The 24,132-nt window shown below is 36.1% G+C and overlaps 1 protein-coding gene across 6 annotated transcripts in view; it reads left to right on the forward strand.

Moving 5' to 3' along the window:
* Window positions 1–24,132, forward strand: part of CCDC7 (coiled-coil domain containing 7) — a 329,121-nt gene that overhangs the window by 121,913 nt on the left and 183,076 nt on the right. For 5 of the 6 annotated variants that reach the window (XM_027775623.1, XM_006158284.3, XM_027775622.1 and 2 more), the window contains exons 18-20: window positions 11,210–11,501; window positions 12,424–12,496; window positions 21,775–21,870. In XM_027775623.1, coding sequence (XP_027631424.1) covers window positions 11,210–11,501; window positions 12,424–12,496; window positions 21,775–21,870 — 461 coding nt within the window. Of the gene's footprint in view, window positions 1–675; window positions 843–11,209; window positions 11,502–12,423; window positions 12,497–21,774; window positions 21,871–24,132 lie in introns of those variants that run through there. The other variant, XM_027775624.1, reaches the window with a different exon arrangement.

Raw genomic sequence — 24,132 nt, forward strand, 5'->3', positions numbered from 1 at the left:
CTCTCTCTCTCTCTCTTTCTCTGGTGAGTGCACATGCTCTCAGCCTTCCAAACAACACTAAGAAAGGCTTTTTCTTTTTCTTTCTGGAAATGTTGATGTAATGTTTCCTAACTTTAGAAGGCAGATGATTTTGATTTGTTTCATTTGAATTTAACTCTAATGAGGCAACATTGACTGAGGGTCCCTGCCATGCAAGGTACTCTGCTAGATATTATAGGATGTAAAAGGATGACAAATATATGATCATTACCTTCAGTGTATTAACAGTAAGGCAGAGAAGTCATGGAAAAATATATAGAATGTAATACAGGAGATATATTCTATAAAAAGTTACCAGGAAGCTACAATAAAAAAGAGAAAAATGTTATTTCTGGTTGCATTGAGAATTACATAGCAGTCAAGAAAGAGAGTTGGGCTGGATTTTCACAGGGAAAGAATGTTCCATGCGGACAGAGCTTTGTTTATAACCTGCATAGTATGCTTGGGGAAGGCCAGAAGTTCCTTTTGTTTGCAGTCTAGGCTAAGGAAGTTAATGGAAAATATGACATGAAGGAGGTTTTATAGAATTGCCCATAACATTTTTAGTTTAACTATTGCTAAATATAATAAAAATTCAAGCTGTTAAGCACATAGCACAATATAATTCATCAACCTTCATTTTGGGTTACTCCTTAGATCCTAATAGAATTTCTGAAATACTTTGGAAAAGTCTCCCAAACCTTCAGAGTGGATGGGAGCGAAGTAAGGAGACCCCACCTGAGCAGACACGTGGTATTGCTTATAATAAAGTACATCTTTTTTTTGCGCTTGCCAACATTTAGCGATTTATTTTGGCTTAGGGAATAAGTTAGCAGCAAATATTTAATCAAACAATAGATTTTAATAATTTATTGTTTCACATCTTATATATTGTTAGGTCTCCTTAAATGTTTTACAGCATTGAAATTCACACCCTTTAGAAGTGAAAATATAAACTAATTCTTAGCATTTTATTTTTAAGCATTATAATTAGGGGCCAACAGGTGGTGGGGTGATTAAGGTGCTGGACTCCCACATGGCCCATCACAGTTCAAGCCCCAGATCTAGTAGCTTAAAAATCACACAGGGTACATGTATAGGTATGCCCAAGATCCCAAGAGGAGAGTAGAGAAGGGATTTTGTGGCAGGTCAACCCTCCTGAGGGGATTATTTCTCACCTTGCCTCTCACTGTCTCTGTCTTTCATGTGCCCTCTGGCAAAAACCTTAAAAAAAAAATCTACTTTCTTCTAAATCCTTTTGCTATGATCCCTACCCCCAAATACTGCTTAGCTTTGTTATATATAAAGGACAAAAACATAAAGAAGAGGAAGAGTATTTATACATGTCCATTTTTCTCCACAGTTTAGATGATTAGCTGTTAAATCTTCCCATTTATTTACCAAACTCATTAATTTAATACTTTTTTCACCTTCATATGCCAGGTACTCTTCAAAGTACTGGGTTTTATCGATTTGTAAGATAGGTAAGATCCCTTCACTTATGGTGCTTATGTTACAATAGGAGATATAGCCAATAAACAAAAATAAACAAATTATAATTTTAGAGAGTAATTAACAAAAATAATAAACTTACCTCATAGAGAGTCTCAAGGAAACATAATTTAGATTGTGTGGTGAAGGAAGTTATTCATTTTGAAGAAAAGGGATTATCTCATTTTGAAATAAAAAAACTGTTAAAATATTTTGTTTTTGTCTAATTTTTATCAGAATAAGTTTTACAAATAAAAATTTATGTTACTATAAAAAACTCTACAGATTTCATCATTTCCTTAGTTAACTGTTATTCAAATTGTAGCATACAGTGGAGGAAACCTAAGAAGTGGTAGATTGTACAATATCTCCTGGATTGTCAATATTCTTTACAGAGGTGTCCTCAAACAAGGCAAAAATGAATTCACCATGGAAAATGCTCTTGAGAGGGACCCATTCCCCACACATCACTTTATTAAATTAGAGAGGAATTGGGAGGAGATAAAGAATACATAATCAATCATGTAACAGTGAGGCTTCCTGTTGGTATAATGGCCTGGTTAGAAATAGAGAGGAGATAAGAGGCACTTTAAATATAAACATAGCTAGTATCAGTGGGAGCTGTTTTTCTCCTGAACAATTTTGACAACCAACTCTGCCAAACCACCAAGAGTTAAAGAAGAGAGCTGCCAGGCCATCCAGAAACAAAGATTTGTCTCTCTTCCAACCGCCATTTGGTCTTGGAGATCCCATGCATTGGCAATTATTTGAAGTCAGTCCATTAGCTCTGACTTACACCTGGTCCAAAACATAGCAATTTCCACAGTACTTCTGGGGAGTAGGTTCAGCTGTTACCAGCTGGCTTATGAAAGGGTGCTGAACCAATATCCTAATAAATTCAAATGAACTCTACTTGCTAGCCAGCAAAAGAAGGCCATGTTAGAATATCTGTTCAGTTACCTACAATAGGAAAGGGAAAGCCATACATCACCTCCCTTGACAAACCCCTTAAACCATTTCATTGAGTCAGACATGATCACATCTGACAAACAGATCTGTTATTCCTCTATGGAAATAAGCCTTATTGTCCTTTTTCTGGTCGGCAAGTTCAGCAGAGACCCCAGTTACCATTCTGCCATCGTAGATCACCTGTGGAGTCAGAAGACAGTATCTGCAGAACCACTTGATGCAAGGACAATGCCAGTCTTCTAAATAAGTAATACACAGTGTTAACCCAAGCACTCAGGCCAATAAATGGGGTACAAAAAAGGAAGAAGAAATGATCTTGGTACTCCTTAAATTTTAGGTGGGGATCTTGCAGAGTATGGCAGCCTATAACTTGTAAACAACCAGAGAAACCTGGACCGACAAGCACTGCTGTGGTTGTTTCCAAAAGAGGCTGTCTAAGGTGGCAAGGAGAAGAAGCTGGATGGATAACGGTGGCTTTTGTGTCTTAGAGATAAACTCCTTGGGCATTCTGTTTCTCCATGGTGGGATGGATTTGAACAGGAACCCAAGACTACATAAGATATCATGGTCACATATTCTTGATCGTCTTTTTCATGTCAGATATTTCACTTTAGATTCAATTCCTTTCGTGGTCACTCACACTTGAGAAATAAGCATTGAATTTGTGACTAAGTTTTTGTTCATATTTCTTTGAGTGAAGAAGATACCTCAAAAAAATGTGTTTACTTAATAGTTCTGACCTAGGTGGCCCACAGGCCTGACCACGTAACTAGGCCATTAGCAAATTTAAGAATGTCTAATGCCATTAGATATCTCAACAACTTAACATCATTATAGTGGATGAATGCAGTACTTTATAAGATTTTTATGAGCTTTGAGAGAGGCTTTTCAATCAAGGAATCATACTTTCTTATCAGGTGTGTGGTAGACAAGGGCCTTACTGAGTCAGTAGTTTGGCTAAAATAGCAGGTAATGGGGCCAGAAGATGGCATACTGGTTACTTCCACTAGACTCTCACATGGCTGACTGTGGTTCGTGTCTCAGATCCAGTGACTTGAAACTCACACCGAGTGCGTGTGTGTGCATGTCCAAGGTCCCAGGAGGAGGATGGAGAAGGGATTGCTGTGTGGCCATCTCCTCTGGCGGGTGACTTCTCACTTTCTCTTTCACTGTCTCTGTGTCTCTCCCTCTCTGGTGAGCTCATGCACCCTATGGCAAAAGCCTCTAAACACACGCACACACACACACACCAAACAAACAAAAAAACAAAACAACAACAAAAAAAAACAACCCACTCTGCAGGTAGTGTCTCTGTATCCAGTGAGGGTGATGCCATGTTTTATGAATTTAACTAAGGTCCAACAGACCAAGATTGGTCCTTGGCTGGATGTGCTATCTCCTCCTTTTAATAGTTTTCCTGAGCTTGTACCAGTTTATGGGATTTTGGTTTAGAGAAGGCTCATCATGATATAGGAATGTTGAGCTGAACACAGAAGAACTATCTTAGCCAGTTGAAAGATATATCATTAACCATAACTTAGAAAGCCAAATGCATTTTTTCTTTATTTTCTGTACTGACTTTTTAAATCTGGCACAACTTGGGTCAATAAATTCAAGCTAGCCAGCACTAAGGTAATGTCATGACAGTTAGGGGACCCACACAAGAAATAAAATCCCAGAGGGCACATGTGGTACCTCTGGAAATGAAGACTTTGAAATAGGGCATACATCAGTCAGGTAGTATAGGCTAACAGGGCTCCAATGTAGTCTTTCAGTTCAGTCCAAGGACATTTAAAAAAATATTATTTTATTCATCCTAGAAAGGGTGTTATTGGGACAACTGCAGGAAGTCAGGTTGTTTTTTTGTTTTGTTTTTTGAAAAAGTTTTACTATTGTGTGTGTGTGTGCTTGCCAGAGAGACAGAGAGAGAAAAATTGAGAAATCCTCCCATCCCCTTCCCCAGAATGGATGGCTTATGCCGCAATCCCTTCTTCATTCTCCCCTCAGGATTTTGGGCATGCACACGCATGCACCTGGTGTGCGTTTTAAGCTGCCAAGTCTGGGACTCGAACGGTGGTCGACTATGTGGGAGTCCAATGATGTAACCATTACGCCATCTGCTGGTCCCAGGAGACACTTCTGAACAGGTTTTTTGTTGTTGTTGTTTGTTTGTTTCCTTTTTCTGTGAATGACACCAATTCATTCACCTGGAAAAAGCAGATGATATCAGAAGGTGTTCTGAGTGGGAAGTGTGTAGCTGGGCCACGCCTGCTGTCTCATATTCAGCGCGGTGAAGTAGATGTTAGTCTCAGCAGTCTGTTTAAATTGAAAGTACTCTCAGTAGCTGCTAAAGGCTGCACAGGGAGTTTGCCTGTGATAAGAGGGGACACTTACTGGAACTGTTCTCAGACACAAAGATCGTTAGTACCCTCCCCTCTCCCAGTGCTCTCACTAATCAAAGCATTACATTTTTTTTTCATATCATACACTATTTTCATCTAGACCTCTGGGCTGGAAGGGTTGTATGTAATAAAGACAAAACATTTTCACAGAACAATATTTTATGCAATTTGATCAGAAAGAAGTATCATATTTAGGAATTGGTCAGTACAAAATACTGAATTTTCAAACATTTTAAAATTTTACTTTCCACTGCTTTTGTTCTAATCATTTTACCTTATGAATAATCTAGAAAAGATAAATATCTTCCTGGAAATAGCTGAATTAATTGGCAAAATGCCTCACTAAGGTGTATGTAGCAGTAGAAAGATAAAGGAAGGAGAGAGCAGCATGGTGGTTAAGGTGAAGGATTCCCACATGGCCAACTGCGGTTGGAGTCCTAGACCCACAGGCTTGAACATCACGCCACACGTGTGGGCATGCATGTCCAAAAATCTCAAGAGGAGAATGGAAGCGAAGGGACTGCAGTATGGCCATTTCCCCTGGGGCGTGATTTCTTACTTCCCTTCTCTCACTTTCTTCCTCTCTTGGGCGAGTGCACATACTATGTGAAAAAAAAGAAAGAAAGAGAGAGAGAGGAAGGAAGGAAAGGAAAGGAAAGGAAAGGAAAGGAAAGGAGGCAGAGCCAGCTATCAGCTCCTTGTTACAAACTGGATCTGATCCAGAAAGTCAAACACAGTAATCAGCAGCAGTGAGATACATTGCACAGGCTAGGACCACTCTGCCCAGTCCTGGCAGATCAGGGAAGGTGTTTTTCTCTTTCTATCTCTTTCTCCTCTCTCTTGACCTCACTTTCTGTCTAGTGCCCTCTGGTGACAAAAAAATAATTTAAAAAAAAAAAAAAAAGAAGTCCAAACATAACATTTCAATTTAGAGCTTGTCTCTCTTTCTCCCCCAGAAGCTCTTATAAGTTAAATTATAATAAAAATAAAGAAGTATAGAGAATTTTTGTATTGTCAATATTCAAGTGATCCATTAAATTCCAAGTTATCCTTAGTAGTAAAATGTAAGGAAGTTGTGTCCCACTAACTTTTTTTTTTTTACAGCTTTCTATGATCATTATGATCCCTCTATTATTTATTAAATTAAGACATGATTCTGCATCAGCTTTTTATGTAGATGCAATAGCTGTAAAATATAATCATTACATTGCTTCTGGTCCCCTGCCCACCATCGCATATGACCTGGTGATTGAGGGAACAGGGTGGCACATGGTGGTTTGAGTCCCAGACCTGGCAGCTTGAAAAACATGCTGGACTTGTATGTGTGTTAATGAGTGTGTGTGTGTGTGTGTGTGTGTGTGTGTGTGTGTGTGCCCCAAATCCCAACTGGATGGAGAAATGAAGGGGAAGGAATTATGGTGTGACTATTCCCCATTGGGAGTTACTTTTTCTCTCTCTCTCAGCCTCATTTTGTCTTTCTCCGGTGAGCACATGATGCCCTTTAGTAAAATTTAAAAAAATATTGTTTTTCTCTTTGCCAATTTGTTCTAGCTCTAAATTTAGCATGTACAGAGTGAACACTACAGATGCGGGGAGATCACAGCTGAATTCAAGGGAAAAGAGGGAATGGTTCAGGAGTGGCTGGAGCTAAACTGAAGAAAAGGCTGGAGTCTACTCTCCCCTCCTCCAGAATCCTTGACATAAATATTTTTCTCTTTTGGTTTATTTAAAACTTTGCTCCAGCCTCAGGAATTGAGTTAACCTTTTACTCCCACCTATAGGAGAGAGTAATTAAAATAAGTTTTTATTGCCTTTGTCCTGCACAAAGCCCAGCTTTAGGAATTTTGGGATCCTTTCACCTACCTCCTGGAGGGGGGAACAAAGACATTCCCAAGGTGCATCTTTTTCACTCACTTAACCTGGCACCACCAATAGCAGCCAGAGGATCCATTCAGTCTGTTCTACTGGAGTTAGATGTATCGTTTTCCAGCTCCACAGGTCATTTTTACCTGTAACAACAGACAGCAGGTCAACTGCTGTTTTATGTCATAGATGACTCAATAGGCACCTTTTCATTATTCTTGTCCCAAATAACGCTTTCTCCATATTCTGCTGATTCAGGGGCACATTAGTCTAATTTCCGGTGCCAGCTGTACCGGGGACTGTCCAAGACCATCTCCAGGCTCAGGGCTTGCTGCGAGGACTCACAGTACTCATCATGTAGTCATCGTCATGGCTCTGATTGATTACAGCAAAAGGATAACAAAGCACAAGGGAAAAGGCCATGGCGGAGTGCTGTCTGGAAGAAACCAGGCACGGACATTCCAGTAGTGGAGTCACACAGAACGTTCATCAACCTTGGTTTCTCTAGGCAAAATAATGCCAATATTTCAACCTTTCATTTTTCCAGGCTCATTTTGCATTTTTACTAAACATTTTCAAATTTTTTGAGTTTCTTTTTATTTGAGTTTAAAACTAGTCTGTTTGAAGATTCTGACTAATGGTAATTGTAGTTTTAAAAAAACTATCAAAATATTTATGATAACATTTGACTTTTACATTATATTCTCTATATCAAAATTTTTCTATAAAGATAATTTTTAGAATCACTTTAGATTATACTTTAGTGCATAATTTGAGTACTAAATCTTTTGTTTTTCCTTGTGTATAGGTAGGCTTCTATATCTTGTTACTGTAGATAATAATATCCCTCATTCTTTTTCATATTTATATTAATAATTAAAAGTTTATTGTATATATCAATACTTGCAAGACTTTGTTTTTAATTGGAGAGGAGATGGATTGGGGATTGTGTTGACAGTTTAGAAAATAGATGTAATGGGACCAGTAATTGACATAATGGCTATGTTGCTGGACTCCCATGTAGTCAACTGCGGTTCAAGTCCCGGATCCAGTTCATTCTTTTTCATATTTATATTAATAATTAAAAGTTTATTGTATATATCAATACTTGCAAGACTTTGTTTTTAATTGGAGAGGAGATGGATTGGGGATTGTGTTGACAGTTTAGAAAATAGATGTAATGGGACCAGTAATTGACATAATGGCTATGTTGCTGGACTCCCATGTAGTCAACTGCGGTTCAAGTCCCGGACCTGGTGGCTTAAACTCCAGGCACGTATGCTTGCGTGCCCAAGATCCCAAGAGGAGAATGGAGGAGAAGGGATTGCAGCATGGCCATCCCCCCAGGGGGTGATTTCTCGCTTTCTATCTCTCTGTCTCTCTCTGTCTTTCTGGCGAGCGCATGCGCTCTATAGCGAAAACCTCTCCAAAAAAAAAAAAAAAGAAAAAGAAAAAGAGACAATAAATGTAGTTAAAGAAAATTCCTGGAAAAAAGATCTTAGAATAATAAAAAGAGAAAATGGCTTGGACAGTTATATAATGGTAACTTCTCAATTTGTCTGGATTACAGATGTATTGAGGAATTATGAAGTATCTATGATGATGTGTATTACAAACTGTACCTTTTATATCTATTTGCTTGATGAGAATTTTAGAATTAACAGATGCTTTTGCAAGCAGTAAGAGGTTTACTATTTATGCCATTAGAATGCTGTCATCATGCTTATATCAAAGCTATTAAAATACATGCTCATAATTGTAGTGTTGTAGTATGTTAAATGGAGTGATGACTAGAAATAAGCTTAATCTAAATTAGACAATGAATTGCACAAACTTGGTAATATTTATGAAGTACATTTAGGTTATTTTGGACAGTTTAAAATGAGGGACAGTGAATCAATTACTTTATTATTATATATTCCCTGTAAATAGGCTGCCTTCCATAGCCATCTTGCTCCTCCTTCTCCTCCTTTTCATTTTTCTTCTTCCTTTTCCTTAAAACTCTTCTTTTTCTTCTTTTCCTTTTTCTTTACCATCCAAACAATTAGTAGGGTTTTTTTTTTTTTTTTTTTTGAGAGATTTTCACTGTAGGGCGCGTGCGCTCGCCAGACAGACAGAGAGAGACATAGAGACAGAAAGCGAGAAATCACCCCCCAGGGGGGATGGTCATGCCGCAATCCCTTCTCCTCCATTCTCCTCTCGGGATCTTGGGCACGCACGCACACGCACCTGGCGTGAGTTTTAAGCCACCGGGTCCGGGACACAAACTGCGGTCGACTACGTGGGAGTCCAGCGACATAGCCATTACGCTAACTGCTGGTTCCCTAGGGTTTTTGAAAATATGCCTATCTGCACATCTTAGAGGTATCACTTTGGGTGATATGGTCTTGAATACAGTACTCCTTACATAGCTTTCTGGTATTTTTTTATTTCTTACACCCTAGGCAGAAGTATCAAGATTATTATTCAGTGATCCTTTATGGTTGCAGGAGACAACAGAAGTGGAGAATGTCTGAATGTGGGAATATGTTTATAAGTGAACTTTATGTTAGTATTTAAGTCATTGTTCTTGGAATTGCCACATATTTTGTCTATTATGATATCATTTGGCTATGTAGCATCAAATAATTACTAATTTTTGCTAATAAACTTTTCAAAATCTTTAAAAATATTTTGCATTCTACTTACAGCTAAGTGGTAACAGTAGTGGCAGGAGTGGTGACTTATGTATAATTATAGATATGCTTAATGAATAAACATTAATGTATATTATGTACTTGAACTATTAGATTGTTGGAAAGTCATGACATATTTTTTCTGTTTTTCTATGCAAAAATACATCATAACTTTCTCAACTCAATATTCTTATTCTTCAATAGTCTAATGACAACAATCCTGTAGGATATGTTTTCCAAAATAGTCTCCAGATTTTATTTCAAAACTAGTTATCTTAAATTCAAGTACCTAATAAAGTTGTTAAAGTTGTGTTTGAGAATGAGATGCCGTCCTTAACAATTTAGAATGGGAAGTTACCTATTTAATATTAGAATCCGCTTTATAATGGTTCTACAAAAGTCTGTTCATCATAAGTTACATATCTTTTCAACCATCACCCAACCACTTTATACTTTTTAAAAAGAATTATTTTATCTAATTGTATTTATTATTTATTATTATTTTTAAAATTTGACCAGCGAGAGACAGAGAAAGGGAGAGGGAAAGCAAGAAAGCAAGCTACCAACCATGTCCAGGACTCAAATTGGGGTTGACCATGTGGGACTCTAGCACCTTAACTACCATTTCATCTGCTGTCCCCCACTTTATACTTTTATTTTAAAGAATGTTCTCCACAACTCACTCTTCTTTTCTAATAATCCATACTAGTGTTTGAATGTCTTCCCAAATTAACAAATGTAGGATAACTGGCAATGTTTATATCTTAAAATTGTGCTTCTGTGAGACCAAAATTCAAATTATTAGCATTTCGCAACAAACCTTAGACAAATTATATCAGTTGAAGTGTAATATCTATTTAAAATGAAACAGCACCAAACTCTTTTGCATTTGATAAGACTGAAAAAGCTTCATTAAATTTGTATGTGAAGTGCAAGGAGCTTAACTGTTTAAATTAGCATCTAAACTGTACTGTCAGGACAGAAAACATAAACTAGGACTGTGTAGGTGAACTACAACATAATAGGTGATTCTGTGCCAAGTGCTGGAGAAAAAGCAGCTCTAAAGAAAACTTAGACCTTGGGAAATGAGTCTGCTGATGATAGCAATCTTTGAATGTCAAAGGTGCTAAGGAGGGCCAGCTCTATGGTCAGGTAGCTAAGGCTGCCAGAGCTTACCTGGCCAACTGTGGGGTTTGAGTCCCAGCTTTGGAGACCTGAAAAAAACACATCCGACCCATGTATCTGTGCCCAAAGTCCTGACAAGGTGGAGAAATGGAGGAGAAGGGATTGCAGTGTAGCTATGCATCATTATAGGGTATGTTCTGCCTTACCCTCTCTACTTGTTTGTCTCTCTCTGGAGAGCACATGTGCTCTCAGGATCTTTTTTTTAAAGTTACTATGGACATGTTTTTTTTATTTTCACTCTGAAATGAAATTTTAGGAAAACAATTTTGGAATAAATGTGACTAAAGTAAAGTTTCTGAACACCATCTTCCATGGCTGATCACATCTTTCTTATTCCATGGCTTGTTATAATCTTATAGTTATCTACAGCAAGTACTTTATTGGAGTATTTTAAATGAATTGTTTAGTTCTGTTTATTTATGTTAAGTCCTGGAAGATACATTATGATCTTCAACTTATATAGCATTCATTTTATTGTATTACCACTAAGTAATGAATAATTATAATTGCTTACTTAATGTCTTTATAAATTGTCAAAATGATTCTTCAGTTGCAAATAAGACGTTCTTCAGATAATCTAACACCAGATGTTTTGTAATTCTAAAGCTCAGAGAAGAAAAGATCTAGCCCTGCTATTTCAGATATTTCACAGATGCTCAAGTCTCAAGATGGATCAGCTTTTCTAAAGAGTTCAAAGGAAGTTTTAGTTGAAGACCTATCCCATACATTTCCATCAGAGAACCATGACAAATCATTCACAATGATAACACCTAGTGAAGGAATTCCAGACTCACTGCCTGTTGAAATATCACCTCAGGAGAATGAAGCAGAAGCATCATCCTTCGTTTCACTTCCTGTTCTTAGTGAAAGAAAATCAATGGGTAGTGATATCTCAAAGGTATGATAGAGTGTCATAACTTGAAAGCTGTGTATTTTGAATCACCAGACTTCTTCAATATCTTGAATAACCGCTAATTGAACATTCAACATTTTCTTATTTTAAGGGAATAGAATATTTGCCTTTTAACAAACTGTTTCATGTTTCAGACGTTGAAAGTAATATTTGGGAATCTAAGTCATATTTTTAACTTATAAAAAATTCTAGTTAATATTGCCAGAAATGTTGTTGCTTATAGTTTAATGATTAGAAGGTATATAACTCCTGCGGCAAGGGAAATTTTCAGAGTTTAAATCTACAAAAATGACTTGTGTACAATAAAGTCATTATAAAAGCATAGTCACTTTGAAATAATGTTTACATACTTTTTAAAAGTAAATTTTTAAAAAAATATTTCAAAATATTTTTAATATAATCTGGAAAGTGATCAGAATAGCTTTTGTTTAAAAAAGGTATTTATTTAGGAGTTTCTTAAGACAAAAGTGAAGGTAAAATGAAAAAAGATTAAAGTTTACAAACAACATATACAAAATATACTTTTATGAAAGTTCTTAAAGTGTTTCTATACAAGTACTTTTGTAAGCCACTTGAATTTACAAAAATTGAAGTAGACTAAAACGTAAATCTAAACAAGAATCAATCAATATTTATTTACATTATTTATTTGGAACTATTTATGAGGAAGAATCACAGTATTGCCTGGGTTCCCTCCACACCACTCAGTGTTCCCAAATACCTCTAGAGTGCACTAATTATTCTCATTTTTAAATGTAGTACACACAGGAAATAAGAAAAAAGAAAAAATGTTTCTGCATGACATTATAGATGAGAGTAAAAAGCTAGTTTTCTCTCTAAGTGATACTTAAAAAATGTTCTGAGCTATATAATTTTATAATTTCTTATTACAACTTTTCTTATTAAGGCTGATGTTTCAGAAGATAATATACAAAGGAATATAGAAAAACAAATATACCAAGCAGCAAGAGAAGATCAAGGTAAAAAAAAGATTTTCTGTTTAGTAAGAAGAAAATGTGAATGACTTCATGTTCCCATTGCATAATTTTAAGTAAATGAGGGGAGAACATTATTAAATATACAAATAACGTATAAGACAGTCAACAGATAGTATAGAAATATAGTGACAATTATATGAGAATTAATTTTGTCAGTTACCATTATATTACTTAAAAAGTCTATTTCAACTAAGATTTATGTAAAAGGGAAGTGATAGCTTTGCCTCAGCCAAATAGAAGTATTTGGTATTATGAATTCTCAACATAATATTATACCAAAAAACTACCTAGGCATATTAAGAAAAAAACATGATTTCTGGTATAAATAATATTTTTGCTAGATTCTTTAGGTGTTTGACATATGATATGTTTAAATTTATTCTTCCTTTACAACACATACAGCTTTAATATCCAACCCATATTTTATTGCATTGGCCAGCACTTTCAAAATGAAGTTAGATGGTTGTTTTGCAGGGTACAGAAACATCACTCTTCTATTGTGTTTTGAAGTGGGAGTGGTTTTACGACTATACCTATGATGATTTTTTATTCCTTTCATTATAGACAGGGTGCTTTATTTAGAATGTATTATTAATTTTAATCAAGCACTGGATTTAATGAATCAAATGAAACCATCTCTAAGTGCACAATTCAGTGGCCTTAAGCCATCCACACTGTTGTGCAGCCATCACTGATGTTTATTTCCACATTTTATTGAATAAAAAATAAACCCATCAAGTAATAACTATCCTCTCACCAATCAGCCCGTGGTAATTTCTTCCATTTCTGCAGCATATTGCATATATCTGGTCTATATTAAGTGGGTATATACAATGTTTGTCTTTATAGTCAGGCTTTCTATACTTAACATTAAATCTATATTCATCCACTTTGTATCACATGACAGGATCTCATTGTTCCTTATGGTTGAGTAATATTCCATAGTATACATGTGCCACATATTTGAACCCAGTCATAAGTTCTTGAACAGTTAGGTTGATTCCATATCTTAGCAATTGTGAATAATGCTGCAATAAACATGGATATGCAAATGTCTTTCTGAGTATTTTCTCTGTCCTTTGGGTAAATATAAAGAAGTGGGAATACTGGGTCATATGGTAGTTCTTTTTGTTTTCTAATAATTATTTATTTAATTTTATTTATTATTATTATTATTTTAAAATTTTTCCAGAGAGACAGTCAGAGAGAAGGAAAGTGAGAAATCAAGTTGCCAGAACTGAGACTTGAACCATAGTCAGCCATGTGGCAGTCCAGTGCCTTAAACACCATGCCACCTGCTAGCCCCCAGATGTTACATCTATTTGTAGGTTTTCGAGGCACCTCCATATTGTTTTCCACCAGCAGTGTAGGAGGGCTATCTTTTCATCACAGCCTCCTGAGTACTTGTAATTCTTTGTTTTCTTGATCAAAGCAATTCTTACTGAGGTTAAGTGGCTTCTGGTTGTGGTTTTGATTTGCATTTCCCTTATGATAAGAGATGTTAAATTTTTTAATATGTATTTTGGCAATTTTTATGACATCCTTTGAGAGTTGTCTGCTCAACTCATTTGCCCATTTTTCAAATAGGTTATTCTTTTATTTTTTGGTGTGTTTTTAAAAAAGTTCTTAATTAAAAGTTTTTTTTATTACTTTTCAAAATGATTATTTATACATTTAATCGCTATACATCATTTAGATTATAAAGAGACTTCACCCAGCATGATATACCCCAAGTCCAGCCCAGTTGAGAATACTACACACATCCTTATCAACAGATAATAAACCATATATGTGTCCCACAGATGTCTTACTTCTCTATTTTTTCCTCCAAATTTACTTTCCTATGCTCTCCCCCCCCCACATTCCCATAACAATTTTCAATGCTTTTATGTCCTCCAGTTTTTCAGTCTTTACCATGGAGTGTGGACAGTCCATATATGTTAAGTGGCAACATACAATATCTCTCTTTCATAGCCTGATTTGCTTCACTCAGCAACAAATCTTCCATATTCATCCACTTTCTATCAAATTCCAGGGCCTTGTTTTTTTATGGCTGAATAGTATTCCATGGAGTATATATGCCACACTTTTTCAATCCATTCCTCTGTTTGTGGACATTTGGAATGGTTCCATGTGTTAACAATCATGAATAATGCTGCAATGTCTATAGATGTGCAAGTTCTTTTCCAACTGAGCATTCTCCTGTCCTTTGGGTAGATACCCAGGAGTGGAATTGCTGGATCATATGGTAGTTCTATTTGAAGGTCTTTGAGGAACTTCTGTATCGTTCTCCACAGTGGCTGGACCAATTTACATTCCCACCAACAATGTAGGAGTGTTCCCCTTTGACCACATCCCCTCCAGTGCTTATCATTTTTTGTTTTTTAATCTTCACCATTCTGACTGGGGGTAAGTGGTATCTCATTGTGGTTTTAATCTGCATCTCCATTATGATGAGGGATGTTGAGCAGTTTTTCATATGCTTTTTGGCTGTTTGTATGTCTTCCTTAGAGAGTTGTTTATTTAGCTCATTTTCCCATATTTTAATTGGGTTAATCATTTTCTTCCAGGTAAGCTGCCCGAGTTCCCTGTGTATTTTGGTTATCAGTTCCTTATCTGAGGCATAGTTAACAAAAAATTCTCTCCCATTCTGAGGGTTGTCTATTCACACTAATTACTGTATCCTTTGCTGTGCTGAAACTTCTTAATTTGTTGTAATCACCTCTCTATTTTGGGGATTATTACCTGTGCTTTTGGAGTCTTGCATAAGAAGTCTTTGCAGAGGATGAGAAATATGGGTATATATATACATATATATATGTATATATATATATATATATATGAGACTAGAAATGGAAAATTAATGATGATAACATATGATTAAGACACTATGCAGTATATAATTTGGATGGGAAATCACATTTTGTATGCTGTGACAATGCTCAGGGAATGAATGTAAATTAATTAATTAAAAATATCTCAGAAGAAAATTGTCCATAGTTTTAGTTTATAGTTTTCAGTCTTAGGTTTAGATCTTTGATCCAATTTTAGTTGATTTTTGTTAATGGTGACAGATAGGGGTCCAGATTCATTTTTGTGCAGGTGGATACACAGTTTTTCCAGCACCATTTGCTAAATAGGTTTTCCTTTTTCCACTGGATTGACTGGTACCCTTTGTCAAAGTCAGTTATCTGTATATTTTGGGGTTTATTTCTGGGGTCTCTACTCTGTTCCATTGTTCCTTATATCTGATTTTGTGCCAGTACTATGCTGTTTTGATCATCACAGCTTTGTAATATTTTTTGAGGTCAGGGAGTGAGATGCCACCCACTCCACTCTTCTTGCACAGGATGTCTTTGCAAGTATGGGGTCCTTTGTGATTCCAGACAAATTCTATGATTGTCTTTTCTAGATTGTGAAGAATGTCTCTTGTAATTTTATAGGGATTACATTAAACATGTAGATTAAGTTGGGAAGGCTTATCATTTTGATGATATTAATTCTGCCAATCCAGGAACATGGGATGTCCTTCTACTTTTTTTGTGTCCTTTTCAATTTCCTTTGTAAAGTATTGTAGTTTTCCTTATAGAGGTCTTTGACTTCCTTGATTGGTTTTATTCCTAGGTATCTTATACTTTTACTACTATATAAAGCTCCTCTTTGTCTCTTCTTACGGTTTTTGTCCTAAAGCCTATATTGTCTGAAATCAGTATAGCCACTCACTCTCTTTTTTTGGTTTCCATTTGCATGGAATACCTTTTTCCAGCCATTCATTTTAAATCTATATATGTCTTTATCCATGAGATGAGTTTCTTGTAGGCAACAGATGGAGGATTTCTGACTTTCAATTCATTTAGCCAGTCTGTGTCTCTTGACCAGATAATTTAATCCATTAACATTCAATGATATTATTGGTATTTTCAGAATTGTCCCTACTATTAAGTAGGCCATATTCTTGGTTGTTTTTTGTTGTCTTATTGCTGTCTGTCTGTCTTTAGTTTTCTTAATATAGTATTCCTTTCAGAATTTCTTAAAGAGCTAGTCTGGAATTGGTAAATTCTTTGAGGTTTTGTTTATCTGCGAATGTTTTTATCTTTTCTCATTTAAAGGCAGTGTTTCCAGGTATAGTATTCTTGGTTAAAATTGTTTTTCATTTAACACTGTGAATCTGTTTCCCCATTCTTTCCTTGCTTGCATTGTATCCAATAAGCGATCCAGTGTTAGCCTGATGGGATAGCCTTTGTAAGTGATTTGACATTTCTCTTAGTATCTTGTCTTTTTTTCTTTTTTTCTTTTTGTCTGTGATGTGCATGGAGAGGATCCTCTTGGGTTGATTCTATTTTGGGTTCTTTGTATTTGTCTGAATGTTTGTGTTCTTCTGCAGACTTGGAAAGTTTTCTTCCAGGATTTCATGAAATAGATTGTCAATGCTCATTACTGTCTTTGTTGATATTTTTTGTAGAAAGCCATTTTTTATTCCCTTCTCATTTCCTTTTATGTACATTTTTAGATTGTTTTGTAGTTAACATGAGCAATACATTTAATACTCTAAATTCATAACAACTTGAATTGATACCAACTTTAATAGCTTAGAAAAACTCTGCTCATACAGTGTTCTAGTCTCTGTACCCCTTTAAGTTGTTTTCACAGATTGCATCTTTATACATTGTGTACCCAATAAAAGGGGTAGTATTTTTTTCTTTATTTTTTAATTTATCTTTTTAAAAATATTAATTCTTTATTTTGTATTCATTCACTGAACATCATCACAGCATACAAGATGCAGTTTTCCATCCAGAATATACTGTACAGTGGCTTAATCATACATGTTATTCTCACAAATAATTTTCCATTTCTTGTTTCTAATGTATATGTATATTCCTTCCCTCCCCCATTTCTCACCCTCTGCCATATCCCACCCTCTTCCCACTCTTTCTCTGGTATCTGCAGTTGCTTTCCATTCCTTTTTTTTCTACCACATTTTATTAGTTAACAAAATATCTTATTTGATCTAACTACTTTCAATAACAAGTTCAGCTGATCTATAAATATCTATACATATATATATATTTAATTTCAAGAAAGGCAGTTTTAGTTTTAATAAATCAAAATCAAAAAAATGTTAAGAGAACTTTGCTTAAGACTTAAAGCCAGGAAGCAGGTTAGGATTCTGTTTGAATAGTAGTTACCTGGATCTGTCGACAATTCAAGAGAAGAAAAAAATCTTTATCTCTGGACTACAAAGCATAGAAAAATATCAGTATTGTTTTAGTCAAAAGCCATAAAATTGTATTTCATCAGCTCTCTCATGTACTTAATCTAACTTCTGTTGTTGTCCAAGTTTTCCATTTAAATTCTGAAAGATAATATTCTTCTCTGGACTTGTCTCTACCATTATGCTGGTCCTTATCTTAGAAGTTTTTAAACTCTTATTTCCGTGAACCTGATTTTAGTTTTCCTGATATAGTACTCCCTTCAGAACTTCTGGAGAAATGATCTGGTGTGGATAAATTCTTTCAGGTTTTGGTTATCAGAGAATATTCTTGTCTTCTCTTCCCATGTTGAGTCATGTGTGTGTGTGTGTGTGTGTGTGTGTGTATGTATATAAATAGTAGTAGTGAATTATTCTGATGCATTCTATTTTTTTTTTTTTAGAGAGGTTTTTGCTATAGGGCGCATGCGCTTGCCAGACAGACAAGAGAGAGACAGAGAGACAGAAAGTGAGAAATCACCCCCCAGGGGGAATGGCCATGCCATATTCCCTTCTCCTCCATTCTCCTATTGGGATCTTGGGCACATACGCACACATGCCCAGAGTGAGTTTTAAGCCACTGGGTCCCGGACGCGAACCATGGCTGACTACATGGGAGTCCAGTGACATAGCCATTATGCTAACTGCTGGTCCCATTCTTTCCTTGCTCACATTGTTTCTGATGAAAGGTCCACTGTTAACCTCATGGGATATCCTTTGTAGGTAACTTGTCGTTTATCTCTCGCCAATCTGAGTACCTTGTCTTTGTCTGTGGTTTCGGTCAGTCTGGCTATAATGTGACTTGGAGAAGATCTTCTTGGGTTAATTCTATTTGGGGTCCTATGTATTTCTTGGGTCTGAATTTTGAATGCCTCTCTAGGTTTGAAAAATTTTCTTGCAGGATTTCATGAATATAATATAATAGATTATCAATGCCCTTATTAGTCTCTTTACTTTCTGGGATACCAATTATCTGGATGTTTGGACATTTGATGGTATCTAGTATTTCTTGTATATTATTCTCATTTTTTGGACTATGTTCTCAGTCTTTGTGCTGGATTTTTTAGGTCTGCAATTCTGGTTTTTACATCTGAGATTTGATCTTCTGTATGATCTGCTTTTAAAACTTTCAAGAAAGGTTTTGATTTCCTGTATTATAGCCTTTATCTCTATGAGTTCCATTTGATTATTTTTTATGGTGTGTATTTCCTCTTTCAGATCGTGCAAGAACTTCCTCATCTACTGGAACTCCTCAGTTCTATTCTCCTGCTTCTTCTGGAGTTCATTGTCTCTCTTTTCTTGCATCTCTGTTAACTTTGTCTCTATGAATATTCTAAATTCTTTATCAGACATTTTCATGAGTTCCATTGAACTCTCTGTGGATAAAGAAGAGTTATTCTTTTCCCTCAGAGGAGAAGAATTTTCTTGGTTTCACATATTTCTTGTGACCCTGTGGTGATTTCTAGTTATCTGATGGATGGTGGGTTTTATTCCTAATTCTTGAATTTCAATCTGATCATTCAGTAACGTGCAGGAGAAGGTGATCTGCAATCTCTTTGCCATTACATTTTATCCCTTTGTGCAGCAGATTCAGTGGACATTGAGGAATATGTCAACCTTAATAGTATTTGAATGTTTGGCTATGGTTCCCTTAGATCCATCAAGACACTCAGTGAATGGAGATTGAGCAGCAAAGTAATGAGGTAAAAGAAAAAGAATAGGAAAACACAGAGAGGGGGAAAAAAAGAAAGGAAAAATAAGAAAAACAACAAAAAAAATTATTTTTTAAAAAAAGCAAAAATTAAAAATTATGCAGTGAACTTGCATGCAGCACAAAATCACTAGTTCTCAGGAGCAACGGAGGGGTCTCCTTCTGCAGGCCTGCACCTTGCCTCTCCTAGAGGGAAGGAGTAAAGGGGATTATTAGCAAGATAAAGAAGGATCTGAAAGCCAAGAGAATATTTTACCTTAAAATTTTTTTAAAAGGAAAAATTACAAAAACATGAGAAGACAGAGAGAGACAGAGAGACTGAGAGGATATAGGGATGTCGTAGCACTCAAGACTCAGGGCTGGAGGCTGAATTATCAGTAGAAAATCTTCATTTTTCATAATCCCTGAAATCATTAGTTCTCAGCAGCAATGGAGAAGTCTGAAGGCCTGCCCCTTGCATCTCCACTGGAGACTGGGGTCTGGAGGCTGAATTATCAGTAGAAAAATCTTCATGTCTCTTATTTCCTGAAATAACTAATTTTCAGCAGCAATGAAGGCGTCTTCTCTCATTTATCCTTTAAATTGTATAGGAAATAAAAAGTGGAGCTGCATACAAAAAAACAGTAATACTGCGACCAGCAATTGGCATAATGGCTATGTCACTGAACTCCTATGTAGTCGACTGTGGTTCAAGTCCCAGACTCAGTGGCTTAAATTTATGCCAGGTGCGTGTGCATGTATGCCCAAAATCCTGAGAGGAGAATGGAGGAGAAAGGATTGCCATGTGGCCTTCCCCCCTGGGGGATGATTTCTCGCTTTCTGTCTCTCTGTCTCTCTTTCTGGTGAGCGCACGTGCCCTATAACAAGAACTTCTTAAAAACAACAACAAAAACCCAGTAATACTGGCTGTTATACTTGCCCATGTTATTATCTTTACCAGAAATCTTTATTTTTTCATCTGGCTTTGAGTTACTGCCTAGTATGCTTTTATTTTAATATAAAGGAATTTTTTTGCATTATTTTAAAGGCACATGTGGTAATGAACTCTCTCAACTTATGTTTTATCTGAGAGCATCTTAATTTCTCTTTCATTTTGAAGGACAGATTTGCCAGCTATGGAATTGTTGGTTGCTGTTTTTTTGTTCGTCCCCTCCCCCCAAGTACTTTAAGTGTGTCCTCCCATTGCTTTGACCTTCATGGTTTCTGATGACAAATTAGCTATAGGTCTTATTGAGGATCTTTTGTATGAATTCAAGAGTCTCTATTGGTTTTTTTTTGTTGTTTTGTTTTTGGAGAGGTTTTTGCTATAGGGTGCGTGCGCTCGCCAGACAGACAGAGAGAGACAAAGAGACAGAAAGCGAGAAATCAACCCCCGGGGGGATGGGCATGCCGCAATCCCTTCTCCTCCATTCTCCTCTTGGGATCCTGGGCACACACACATGCCCGGTGTGAGTCCAAACCACCTGGTCCGGGACGCGAACCGTGGTCGACTACGTGGGAGTCCAGTGACATAGCCATTACGCTAACTGCTGGTCCTTGTTTTTTGTTTTTTGATAGTTGGTTTTAAAGTGTCTTACTGGAGTTTGTTTATTAGTCTCTGACACGTGTCTTCCATCAAATCTGAGAAGTTTTCAGTCATTATTTCCCCAAATATATTTTCTCCCTCTTTTATTTTCTTTTTAAAATCCCATAATTCATAAATTGGTGTGGTTGTGTTCCATTTAAACTCTTCACCCTGACCCCAATTGGCTAGTTCAATTGCACCATCTTGAGTTCACTAATTGTTTCTTCTTTTTAAATTAAGTCTTCTGTTGAAGATTTCTGTTTTAAGTTTAATCATTATGTTTTTTATCTTTAAAATGTGTTTCTTTTTTATGGTTTCTATCTATTTGTTATACTTATTTAGTTCATATATAGTTTTGTATTATTTCACTTAATTTCTATATATGCTCTCTTATAGCTCACTAAGTTTATTTAAAGTGATTATTTGAAATTCCTTTTCAGGAAGTGTATAGATCTCCATTTTCTAAGGGTTAGTTATTGGATTATTAAACAATAAAATAAGAATTTCAAACCAATAAGTCCCTCAATAATTTTTAGATTGTTACACCTATTTTATCTTTATAGTTTATTGCTTATTTTATGTTTTAAACTTACATTAATATAATTAGAGGGAACATTAAAGAACTTTTGAAGTATAAGTGAAAAATATAATAAGCTTCTGAAAGAAGGCAAGAAATGTCTCATAATTTTTCAGAGATTTCACAGGTTATATATTGCATAATATTTGCTTTTCAGGTGAGAAAACGTATGAGATATCTGATAGTGTAACACCCATATACCCAGACTCAGAGTTAAAAGATCAAACAGAATTTGGAATACCTGGAGATAATAGTAAGTATAATATTAAGAAATGTCACGAATTTTTTAGAAATTGTATTCAAGAGGCGCTTATTTTATAATTTATTAGTGTGCATCTATTTTTATCATTGCAAATTCAGCAACAATTGAAAATTACTACAAAATACTTTGGGAAATATTAGATTGCTCAAAGTTCATTCAGAAAGTAATTATTAATGGTCGTGTTTGGTGTTAAATGAGTTTTTATTTTTTGTTCCTTATGCAAAATAAAAAAGACAAGGAACAAAACCTCTCAACTTACAAAAGAATTTAATAAAGGGTCATTGTTGAGAAAAAGAGCAAGTTGTCAACAAAAATAGAGAACACTTATTTTCTTCAAGTTTTTGAGAACGTTTCTTTATTCTTTGATGTAGCCATCTACTTTTGCAGACTAGGTTGCTTATTCACTATTTGATTAATCATTTATTTTGGCTTAAGGCCCAAGATTTGATCATTTACAAAAGATTTATATTTGGTGGGCTAGCCAGGTGCAGTTGTGGTTAAGGTAGTTAGATCCCGCATGGCCAACTATATGGTTCTAGTCTCATACTCAGTGGCTTGAAAAACATACTGAGTGCATGTGCCCAAAATCCCAAGAGGAAAATTTAGGAGAAGGGACTGTGGCGTGGTCTCTGGGAGGAAGGATGCTTTCTCACTTTTCTCTCTCTCTCTCTCTGCCTCTGGTGAGTACACATACCCTATAGCAAAATTTAAAAAAAGTTTTTTTTAAATTTATATTTGGTTCCTTTTTTTTTTTTTTTTTTTTTGGAGAGGTTTTCGCTATAGGGTGCGTGCGCTCGCCAGACAGGCAGAGAGAGACATAGAGACAGAAAGCGAGAAATCACCCCCCAGGGGTGATGGTCACGCCACAATCCCTTCTCCTCCATTCTCCTCTCGAGATCTTGGGCACGCATGCACACACAGCCAGCGTGAGTTTAAGCCACCGGGTCCAGGGTGCAAACCGTGGTCGACTACGTGGGAGTCCAGCGACATAGCCATTACGCTAACTGCTGGTTCCCTCCACTTTATTTTCTTAATTGCCTTTTTATTTCACTTATGTTTTTATAATGGCATTTTTGATTCCCTTAAGTTCCTTTTGAATATTCTCTGTAGATATTTTCTTTTGTGGCCATCACTAAAATTACATAAAACAATATTTTAAACAAATAAATTAGCTTCCATTACATACAAAACTCATACTTTACTGTTCCACCTTAACTGTTTATTGCTATTGGTGTTACAAATTATATCTTTATGTATAACCTTTGAGATTTATAATTTTCTCATAATTATGTATTTTTAAATCTATACAAGTATTAAAAGTAGATTTAAAGGGACCACCCCTCGTCCTGAATGGATGCCAAGAAAGTGGGATGAGGTAAAGATTGCATCTGACCTGAGAAATGTGTGAGGGAGCTAATAAAACAGACGGCAAATGTCGAGTGAGCACATGCTTCCTAAGGCAAAAACCTCTAAATAAATTAAGAAGAGCTTATGTCCTCTCCATTCCCTGCCATGTGAAGATACAACAAGACAGCCATCTACAAACCAAGAAGTTTAGCAGGAAGGCACCTTGATCTTGGACTTCCCAGCCTCCAGAATTGTAAGAAATAAATGTTTGTTGCTTAAGTCACCCACTCTATCAGACGATGGTATTTCTGTTATAGGAGACACAGGAAGCATCTATTGGGTTGTTGGAAAAGTCATGATGCATTTTCGCCTAGAAAAACATTTTTTAAAATGTCATGACTGACAGAACAGGCCTTCTGCAAGAGACAGCTCCATGGCTCCTGCGATCTAGCCATTTTGGGGAAAACGGAGAAATGAAGAGGTCCCACTGATAATTCAGCCTCCAGCATACAAAACTCGTGTGATTGAACTTCCAAGTTTGGGAAGAAACCAACCATCCACCAGATGACTAGAAATCACTGCAGGACCACAAGAAATATGGGGAAGCAGGAAAATACCTCTCCTCCAAGGGAAAAGGATAACTCCTCTTCATCCACATTCAGAACATTCATAATGGCAAAGCTTACAGAGTTGGAAGAGAAGAGAGACAAGGAACTGCTGAAGAGGAAGGAGAAAGGAGTTGAAGAGTTCCAGGAGGTGAGGAGATTCATGCAAGATCTAAAAGAGGAATTTCACACTTTACAAAAGAATCAGATGGAACTGTTAGAGATGAAGGCTATAATACAAGTCAAAATTTCCCTTGAAAATATTAAAAGCAGACTAGATCATACAGAAAATAGAATCTCA

The sequence above is a fragment of the Tupaia chinensis genome, unplaced genomic scaffold (assembly GCF_000334495.1).
Source record: "Tupaia chinensis unplaced genomic scaffold, TupChi_1.0 Scaffold000578_2, whole genome shotgun sequence".
NCBI classification, from domain to species: domain Eukaryota; kingdom Metazoa; phylum Chordata; class Mammalia; order Scandentia; family Tupaiidae; genus Tupaia; species Tupaia belangeri.